The sequence below is a fragment of the Oncorhynchus kisutch genome, linkage group LG17, assembly GCF_002021735.2.
Source record: "Oncorhynchus kisutch isolate 150728-3 linkage group LG17, Okis_V2, whole genome shotgun sequence".
Classification (NCBI taxonomy): Eukaryota; Metazoa; Chordata; class Actinopteri; order Salmoniformes; family Salmonidae; genus Oncorhynchus; species Oncorhynchus kisutch.
Genome location: NC_034190.2, coordinates 56,544,562 through 56,555,194, shown reverse-complemented (window position 1 = coordinate 56,555,194; position 10,633 = coordinate 56,544,562). Strand labels below are relative to the sequence as shown.

Sequence of the window (10,633 nt, the reverse complement as noted above, 5' to 3'; positions counted from 1 at the left end):
GTTAGAGCCGCTCAGCTCACCATGTCACAAGCCGCGTCGCAAATGGCACCCTATTCCTTATATTGTGGCCTACTTATAACCAGAGCCCATAGGACGTAGAAGCCCAAAAGTAGTGCACTATGTAGGGAAGACGGTACCGTTTGGGAAGCAGCCTAGTGTTCTACTGTACCATCAGCCTGAGAGAGAGGAGAGGGGTAAGGGCTATGGTACGGTATGCCTGACAATCTGTGTTCTGACAAATGGACTCACTTTTAGGGGCTACACTATCTATCTGCTTTGGTTAACTCTATGACACACTACTAGCTTCCAGCACTCACAAACACACACACACACACACACACACACACACACACACACACACACACACACACACACAAACAAACAAACACGCACGACCACACGCACACACACACACACACTTGAGGTTTACTCACACAAGAACAGTCTACACATACACGCACATTTGGACTTTGAGGCTGCACACACACCACACACTTCTGCAGTGTGTTGCCATTCAGTGGTGTGTACCTGAGAGCGTATCTTGAGCGCAGGGCCCAGCTTCAGTCCCATGGTGTTGAGCAGGTGCTCCTCTGTGAGCAGCGGGAGTGTCTCTCCGTCGATGGCCTGCTCCCGAAACACCTTCAGGAGAGACACAGCCACTTCAGCCAGGGCCCAGACAGACACACACACATGCAATCACCCGCTCACTCATACACTCACCAGCACTCATATACACACACACACACAAACCCACACTCATACACACACGCTCACAGAGCTTGAACCAACACTCACACCACTCTCATTTCCAACAGTGACGTGTGTGTGTGTATGAGTGTGTATAACATTGAGCGGGCTGTGGTGCTGTGAGAGATAACAGTGGTGTTATAGCTATATCATTAAATAGTAGTGAAACTTCTGATTGAGGTGACAAAATATACTCTACCCTACTCTTCCACCAGCCCGCCCTGACCGCTCTCTCCCCCTGTCTCTCTCTTTCTCTGGTTGAAAGTGTGGATAAACCAGAATCCTGATCTGGTTCTTACCTGTGTGTACTCCGCACAGCCGGCCAGGCCTCCCACAAAACCACACACCTCCTCCACACTCCACTTGCTTATGTCCTCCACCGGGGGTGCCGCAGAGTCCTCACTGTCCATTAACAGACCTCCCATACCGCCTGGGTGAGGAAGAGGGGGAAAGGGGTTGTAAATCACCAAGTCTTATTCTAAGGGCACACCATAGTAAAACTTGCAAATGGACAATGAAAATGAGCGTTCCCTATTGAACAAGTTCCGGTAGTTCTCTCCTTGTTTCTATCAGGTTTCTTCCGTTAGGTGCCTATTGAACACTACCCAGAACAGACCTTGACAAACAGCTAACATATACCCAACAGCGCTTCTCCCTTTCTTTCTCAATATCTAATTCTCTTTCACGCACAAACTTTTTGGCAATTGTGTGAATAGACATAATATTTAATTGCATTTAAGAATGTGATTCTTTATCTCATGTTTAAAAGTGTACTTCATCCATGTTTTCTGTTTCTCACTATTGTTGTGCCCCTCCCCCTCTCCCTCCATATGGTTGTGGTGATAACCCCGTGTGTATAAGGGTCAGTGGCAGGGCCCCTTCCAGAGGGAGGTCTCCACGCTCATTACTTTCATGTGCCTGCCCAGGGCCGTGAGAGTGTGTGTTAGTGTGTGCCTGTGTGCGTGCGTGTACGTGAGAGTGAGTGTGTGTGTGCTAGTGTGTGCTAGTGTGTCTGTGTGTGTGCGTGCGTGTGTGTGTGTGTGTGTTTTGGCCCCCACTGTGAACCTGGCCATTTTGCATCTGGTTCCCTAAACAGTTTCTGTCTGTGTTTTCAAACGTTCTCTTTATTTAATGACAGTCATTATACGTAGGCAACTAAAACCAGGTATCTAATTAACCTAAAAAGAGTTGCTCTAGGGTCAAGGTGCAATTCTGTGTGTATTTGCAAGTTTAAGCTACAGTGAATTCAAATGGGACAGTCTGCAATACTACATAAAAGTGAAATCCCCTTAACCAGGGGTTCCCAAACTCTTTTTCTCTGTGGACCGGCATGTAAACCTGAAATATTATTATTATTATATTTTTTTGCGGACTGGTGGATAGAGGGGGGTATGAGCTTGTGGCTTATTTGAGTATTACCGGCCCCCAGCTCAAACCCGACCAAGAACAAGCTCATTTACGGTATTTCTTCTGATTTCATATGAGCTTATGGCTTATTTGAGTATTACCGGCCCCCAGCTCAAACCCGACCAAGAACAAGCTCATTTACGGTATTTCTTCTGATTTCATATGAGCTTGTGGCTTATTTGAGTATTACCGGCCCCCAGCTCAAACCCGACCAAGAACAAGCTCATTTACGGTATTTCTTCTGATTTCACAGTGGCACTACTTTTCATCTGGTATGCAATCCAAATTGCTATCTAGCAAGCAACCTTCACTTTGGGACTGCTCACAAAATGACTGGGGAAACATGTTGTTCAGTACAAACCAAACTGAACGCATCCCTGCCTTCATAGCACCACAACAAGACCACTTATGCTGTTTGGACAATCACTAAGATTGTATTTGGCTGTTATCGTTGCATAACACTTCTCTCGGGTGCAGCAGTTGTAACGCCTGTTGAGATTGGCTGGTAGCCAAATAGCATTTACAGGTTGCAGTTGGGAGTGACTTCTAAGTATCATACAGTTGATTGGTGACAGTGTTATGATGCATGTGTATGTGTTACTCACCAGTGTGGAAGTAGGGGCTTGTGTAGGGAAATCCAAAGGGCAGCGACTGGCCGTGGAGCCCTGGCAGCGGAGGCATGGCGCCAGGTGGAAAGTGGTACTTGACATCGCTCTTGCCCAACCCCGGGGTGAAGAGGTGATGACCGGGTGGTGAATCTGCACCCGCCGAGCTACAGGGGGCACTAAGCCGACCCGAGCCCTCGCCCGCCTCTTTGGCACCGTCACACCCCCCCTTCCCGCCACTCTCTTTCCCCCTGTCCCTGTGAAGCCCATGCCAGTCGGTTGCCTTGGCAAACAATCCCTCATGCCTATCCTCGCCCATCTCCGTCTCACTATCCGAGTCCTTCATTTCTTCATCCTGCCCATCTGCATCTCCGTCCCTCCCTCGGCCCTCCCTCTCTTGGTGGTCTCCCCCCCTGGGTTGCTGGGGGCCTTTCCGTGAGCCCCCCTTACTCAATCCGGCCCCAGCCCCGGAGCCTTGTCCCTGGGTATCTTTGGGCGTTGTGGACCCCAAGGGCCCCTGGTGGTTGAGGGAGAGTAAAGGGGTGCTGGTGTGTCGGAGCATCAGCATGGCGTTTTGGCGTCGGCTGAGCTCCTCGTGGAGGGGGTGTCCCTCGGGCAGGTGGTGGAGACTGCGCAGGGCGGGATGGTCCGGAGGGAGGCCGTGGGGTAGGCCCATGGGGTCAGAACCCCCCAACACACGCTGCTGCTGCTGCCTGTGGAGACTCTCCAGCTCCTTGTGTCTGAGCAGCTCGGCTGACATCTCCAACCTGGGACCGGACATAGAGAAGAGAGGTTAGGGCTGGTGGTACCACACACACACTACACACGGAATGTTACGATACAGACACACACTACTACAGCATTAACATCACACACACACCCCGTCACAGCACTGACAGCCACACATACACATGCACCACAACATTAGAAGACAAAGACAAACCTGGCCAAGTTCTGCTTCCGAAGCATTTCCTGTTGCCGGGCAAACATTTCAGCTTGGGCAGGCTGGAGGAAACCATAGCCTGAGGAAAACACACACACAGAAAACACACATCGATAAGCACACACCCCAATTAAGAGATTTCTGACATACAGTTTACATGGAGTATTCAAATGCAATGACCCTCTGTGTAATATCAATGCCTCACAAAGAATCGGATTTTTACCAAGAAAATTACATTATTTAAAACATAAATGTTAGGATTGATTCATGATTCTCAATCAAGACGGTCAATAGGCACAGTCATTCCATAGAAAATGTTCCCATTTCCCAATTTTGGTGGGAATACAACTAATGTCTACCGTAAGCCAATTGTGGTTCTGGTTTGCATTAGCATCTAACTCGCCATTAATAAGTGCAGGCTGTGGTTAGCCTACTAGCATTAGCATCTAATTTATCATTAGGTGTCGGCCCCATATTCATTTCTGTAGTTAGCCTGCTAGTGTAAGCATCTGATTTACCGGGGGACTGGCACAGGGAGGAGGGCATGGCCAAGAAGGGGGGCCGCAGGTGGGGTCCCAATGTGATGTGAGGGCCGTTCTGGGTGGACAGCAGAGGAGGAGGATGGGACATCTCCCTGCGGACACACAAACAAAAACACACCACATTAAAACCAACAGAAATTAACAGTAAAAACTATAAACCGTCAAACAAATTGCTGGGATTTTTTCATTGGAATACTCTGCTATTACTTTCACGTTAAATGCACACATTCAGGCAGATTATGGAACAGTTTGTCAGGCCTAGAACCCTGAGAAATAATGCGAGCAGACTTATTCGTAGGCTGGGCTGGCTAGTTGGTTTCGTAACAGTACTATACAGTATATTAGAAAGCACTGAGTATAAAACTGGTTTGAGGTGAAAACCTGTATGTACTACAGTGGGTCTCCAGGACCCGGTTTGTGGTGTGTTGGTGACTGGCGCTGGCCACGCACACACATGCATACTCACCCTTACACACACATGCACACACACATAATGAGGGCTGACTACACAATGGGAGTGTGTCAGGCTCCGACAGCTGGGGCGGCCCCTGCGTCTCGACCGGGGCCACGGGCTGAAGGACCTTCTAATTAACACTAATCCTCCTCTCTTCTCTCTTTTTTTTCCGCCCCTCCCTCTCTCTCCCTCTCCGGGCCGCATTGAGCGATTGAAAAGGCGGCCGTGTCCTGCAAACCTTATTTATGAAAAGGCCTCTCTATTATGTGCTTCTCCTTTTGTCCTTGTTCTGAGCAAAGAAAAGCTCCTCTCTCTTTCTCTCCCTGCTCTGTCAATCGTCCCAAAGGGGCAGGGGAGACAGGGGAATTTGATGTAAGAGGAAAAATGTGCGGTTGGTGAAGGGTTGGAGAAGAAGAGACATAAGAATCTGTTCTTCAGCTTGGTGTGTTTCAGGGAGCATGTGGAAGTGTCACTGGGTACGGGGGTGTGTGGTGATCTGTTGATTGTCTATGTGTCTTCTGGCAAAACCATTTAGGCCTTTTCCTGCACATACACACACACACACTTTCTCTCTCAATCGTGCAATTGGGCTAAATAGCATCAGTTTGCTGCTTTGGAGATATGCAGCACACATAAGGACATCATGATGGTGAATACAGACAAATTACACCATATTTGCATGGGACCACAGCTATTGGTTTGGAGCATTTGTGTTGAAAATCAACTAGCGCCTACATGTCTCTGTCCTTACACATACAGCAGAGAGAGAAAGAAATACAGAGAGAAAGAGAGAGAGAAGGGGAGGGAGAAAGAGAGACAGGGAGGGAGAGAGGGAAAGAGGGAGAGAGAGAGAGAGAGAGAGAAGGGGAGGGAGAAAGAGAGACAGGGAGGGAGAGAGGGAAAGAGAGAGAGAGAGAGAGAGAGAGAGAAGGGGAGGGAGAAAGAGAGACAGGGAGGGAGAGAGGGAAAGAGAGAGAGAGAGAGAGAGAGAGAGAGAGAGAGAGAAGGGGAGGGAGAAAGAGAGACAGGGAGGGAGAGAGGGAAAGAGAGAGAGAGAGAGAGAGAGAGAGGAAGAGAGAGAGAGGGGGAGAGGGAGGGAGAGAGAGAGAAGGAACGAGAGAGGGAGAGAGAGAAACGGAGGTGGGGGGGTGGTGAGAACCATTTATTGATCGGCGGCCCGTCGCTAAAATGTTCATGCAAATCGTATAACCGCTCTCTCCGGCGGTGCCTCGCACTCTGGTGGCAGCTCCAATTAATCTTGGGGAAGGGCCGGGGCCGTGTGACCCTGTGGCCCACTAGCCAGGGCCCCGCCGCTGCTTATGTAATTACACCGCCCAGTTTGTAATCACCTGGCCTAATCCCTCGGGGCTAGCAATTAGACTGGGCCGCGCCGCTGTGCTACGGCCACAGTAGACTAGGGCCCCTGTATGCCAAACCTCCATTCATTTCACCCCCTCCCTGTGTCGCCTAGCCTAGCCTAGCATTAGCGCTAGCCCGCAGATGAATAACGGTCAATTAAAGCTGCATGACTGAGGCCACCAGGCGTCCGCTACACCATAATTAGGCCTAATCACAATGTGGAAGGAGTAGGGAGAGACTGAGGGAGGGAGCGAGACAGAGGGAGAAGGGTGGGGGAGAGAGGGCGCCAGACGTGTTCTCTCTCCTTTTATAGGAAGCAATTTGGGGGGAAGGTGGCGGCTACACAACATGACCAAAAGTATGTGGACACCTGCTCGTCCAACATCTCATTCCAAACCATGGTCATTAATATTGAGTTGGTCCCTCATTTGCTGCCATAACAGCCCCCACTCTTCTGTGAAGGCTTTCCACTAAATATTGGAACATTCAGCCACAAGAGCATTAGTGAGGTCGGACACTGATGTTGGGATATTAGGCCTGGCTTGCAGTCGGTGTTCCAATTCATCCCAAAGGTGTTCAGTGGGGTTGAGGTCAGGGCTCTATTCAGGCCAGTCAAGTTCTTCCACACCGACCTCAACAAACCATTCTGTATGGACCTCACTTTGTGCACGGGGGCATTTTCATGCTGAAATAGGAAAGGGCCTTCCCTAAACTGTTGCCACAATGCTGAAAGCACATAATTGTCTAGAATGTTATTGTATGCTGTAGCATTAAGATTTCCCTTCACTGGAACTAAGGGGACTAGCCCGAATCATGAAAAACAGCCCCAGATGATTATTCCTCCTCCACCAAACTTTACAGTTGGCACTATGCATTGGGGCAGGTAGTGTTCTCCTGGCATCCGCCAAACAGAGGAGAGATGCACTACGCATGCACTACGCATTTCAGCACTCGGTGGTCCCGTTCTGTGAGCTTGTGTGGCCTACCACTTCGCAGCTGAGCCGTTGTTGCTTCTAGACATTTCTACTTCACAATAACAGCACTTACAGTTGACCGGGGCAGCTCTAGCAGGGCAGAAATTTGACAAATTGACTTGTTGGAAAGGTGGCATCCTATGACGATGCCGCGTTGAAAGTCACTGAGCTCTTCAGTAAGGCCATTCTATTGCCAATGTTTGTCTATAGAGATTGCATCCCTGTGTGCTGAATTTTATACACCTGTCAGCAATGGGTGTGGCTGAAATAGCCAAATCCGCTAATTTAAAGGGGTGTCGACATATATATATATATATATATATAATGTATTAACCAGTTTGCTCTGCCTGTCTGTGTAGTTTACTGTGCATTCTAGTAAGTGCGTTACTAACTCCCATATAACCAACCATAAACATATGTTCCTTATTTTATCAACAATATATACACCGAGTGCACAAACATTAAGAACACCTTCCTAATATTGAGTTGGACGTCTTTTGGGTGGTGGACTTAAAACTTCTTCACGATCCGTGTCCCTTCCACGGGACGGTTGAGCTAACGTAGGCTAATACGATTAGCATGAGGTTGTAAGTAACAAGAACATTTCCCAGGACATAGACATATCTGATATTGGCTTAAATTCTTGTTAATCTAACTGCACTGTCCAATTTACAGTAGCTATTACCGTGAAATAATACCATTCTATTGTTTGAGGAGAGTGCACAATTTTGAACATGAAAAGTTATTAACAAACAAACTAGGCACATTTGGGCAGTCTTGATACAACATTTTTAACATAAATTCAATGGTTCATTGGATTTATTAAAACTTAAGACTGATACAATGAACCATTGCATTTCTGTTCAAAACACTTTAAATGTTTATATATTTGTTCACAAACATTTAACAACAGCATTTTGCACACACTTTCACAGTCACAGAACACAATATTACATTAAACAATGTCTCTCTCTTCAATGTACGTCTCTCTCTAGCTAGCACTAGTAACATCCCAAGTCTCTCTCTCTCTCTCGCTCTCTCTCTGTCTCGCTTTCTCGCTTTATCTGTCTCTTTCCTTCTCTCCCCACCCTCTCTCTTTCTTTTTCTCTTCCCGCCTGCAGAGAGGCCAGGGGCTCCTGGGGATTCACTCATGTGTGACGACCTGTCAGAGTGGCGACAGCGGCCCCTTCCCACAGCGGGACAGTGTGTGTGTGTGTGCATGTGTGCATATTAGTGTGTTTAATAGTAAATGGCTGCATACTGTGTGCATCTGTGTGTGTGTGTGTGTGTGTGTGTGCACGCATGCGTGTGTGTGTGTGTGTGTGACAGGGCTGTCCTTAATGACGGGAGCGTGGGGGGATTAGGAGCGCCGCGCGGCCGCCTTCGGCTCTCGCTCCACGGAAACACATTTACACAGGAAGCTCATTAAAATGGATGAGGCTTCCCCTCTCTCTCACTCCTTCTCCATCTCTCTGCTTCTCTCACGCTCTCTCTCTCTCTGCTCCTCTCTCCATCTTGCTCCTTCTCTTTATCCTTCTCTCTTCCTCTCAAACGCTCCTTCTCTCTTTCTATCTCTTTCCCTGTCTCTCCTCTCTATCCTATTGCCTTTCTCCTGTCTTCTTTTCCCTGTCCCTTGCTTCCCCAACCTCATTCTCTTCTTTTCCGCCATCTCTCTCCCTCTACCTTTCTATACCACCATCTCTCTCCCTCTCCTCTCTACCTTTCTATACCACCATCTCTCTCCCTCTCCTCTACCTTTCTATACCACCATCTCTCTCCCTCTCCTCTACCTTTCTATACCACCATCTCTCTCCCTCTCCTCTACCTTTCTATACCACCATCTCTCTCCCTCTCCTCTACCTTTCTATACCACCATCTCTCTCCCTCTCCTCTACCTTTCTATACCACCATCTCTCTCCCTCTCCTCTACCTTTCTATACCACCATCTCTCTCCCTCTCCTCTACCTTTCTATACCACCATCTCTCTCTCTCCCTCTACCTTTCTATACCACCATCTCTCTCTCTCCCTCTACCTTTCTATACCACCATCTCTCTCTCTCTCCCTCTACCTTTCTATACCACCATCTCTCTCCCTCTCCTCTACCTTTCTATACCACCATCTCTCTCCCTCTCCTCTACCTTTCTATACCACCATCTCTCTCCCTCTCCTCTACCTTTCTATACCACCATCTCTCTCTCTCTCTCTCCCTCTACCTTTCTATACCACCATCTCTCTCCCTCTCCTCTACCTTTCTATACCACCATCTCTCTCTCTCCCTCTACCTTTCTATACCACCATCTCTCTCTCTCCCTCTACCTTTCTATACCACCATCTCTCTCCCTCTCCTCTACCTTTCTATACCACCATCTCTCTCTCTCCCTCTACCTTTCTATACCACCATCTCTCTCTCTCCCTCTACCTTTCTATACCACCATCTCTCTCTCTCCCTCTACCTTTCTATACCACCATCTCTCTCTCTCCCTCTACCTTTCTATACCACCATCTCTCTCCCTCTCCTCTACCTTTCTATACCACCATCTCTCTCCCTCTCCTCTACCTTTCTATACCACCATCTCTCTCCCTCTCCTCTACCTTTCTATACCACCATCTCTCTCTCTCCTCTACCTTTCTATACCACCATCTCTCTCCCTCTCCTCTACCTTTCTATACCACCATCTCTCTCCCTCTCCTCTACCTTTCTATACCACCATCTCTCTCCCTCTCCTCTACCTTTCTATACCACCATCTCTCTCCCTCTCCTCTACCTTTCTATACCACCATCTCTCTCCCTCTCCTCTACCTTTCTATACCACCATCTCTCTCCCTCTCCTCTACCTTTCTATACCACCATCTCTCTCCCTCTCCTCTACCTTTCTATACCACCATCTCTCTCCCTCTCCTCTACCTTTCTATAGCACCATCTCTCTCCCTTTCTATATGTCTTTCTCCTCTCCTTCTCCTCTCCCCTTGTCCCTTCCAGTGTCTCCACCCATGCCAAACACTGGGAATTGCCCTGCCGATAGCAAGTCTAAATCTGTGTCCCAAATGGCACCCTATTCCCATAGGGGCTCTGGTCAAAGGTAGTGCACTATATAGATAATAGGGTGCCATTTTGGACAAAGGCCAGACAAATGGGAAAGCCAGGCTCTAAGTCTATCGACCCGCCTAATGATTTGTTTTTAACAATGGGCCCTAATGGGCCTCAGATAATCAATGATGGGGGGTCGATGGAAAGGTGAGATGCCTAGAGGGATGGCTTTGGTCTCCTCTCCTTTTTATCTATTGAATGTAATGAGAGAGAAAGATTTAAAGAGAAGTGGAAGAGTATGGAAGATGAAGAGAGGGAGAGAGTGATAGAGAGGGAGGGGGAGAGAGATAGAAAGGAGGAAAGTGGGATGGATGGAGGGAGAGGGAGAGCGAGGAATGAATGGATGGAGGGAAAGAAAGAGAGAGAGGAAGGAAGGAAGAGAGAGAGGGATTGATGGAGGGTAAATGGATGGATGGAGGTAGAGAAGTGCAGAGGGCTAGTTAACATCCCCCGGTCCTGTGTGGCTAATTACTCTCTATGCAGGCGGAGAACCGCCGCGACTCACTGACTACA

General features: G+C 48.4%; 1 protein-coding gene across 3 annotated transcripts in view; it reads right to left on the bottom strand.

Annotated features, from left to right (window-relative positions):
• The window catches only part of LOC109907955 (sterile alpha motif domain-containing protein 11), a 91,595-nt gene that overhangs the window by 4,455 nt on the left and 76,507 nt on the right, over positions 1 to 10,633 (bottom strand). For 2 of the 3 annotated variants that reach the window (XM_031794124.1, XM_031794126.1), the window contains exons 8-12: positions 4,221 to 4,336; positions 3,703 to 3,781; positions 2,760 to 3,526; positions 1,047 to 1,177; positions 529 to 639 (exon numbers count right to left, since the gene is read on the bottom strand). In XM_031794124.1, coding sequence (XP_031649984.1) covers positions 529 to 639; positions 1,047 to 1,177; positions 2,760 to 3,526; positions 3,703 to 3,781; positions 4,221 to 4,336 — 1,204 coding nt within the window. The remainder of the gene's footprint in view (positions 1 to 528; positions 640 to 1,046; positions 1,178 to 2,759; positions 3,527 to 3,702; positions 3,782 to 4,220; positions 4,337 to 10,633) is intronic. The other variant, XM_031794125.1, reaches the window with a different exon arrangement.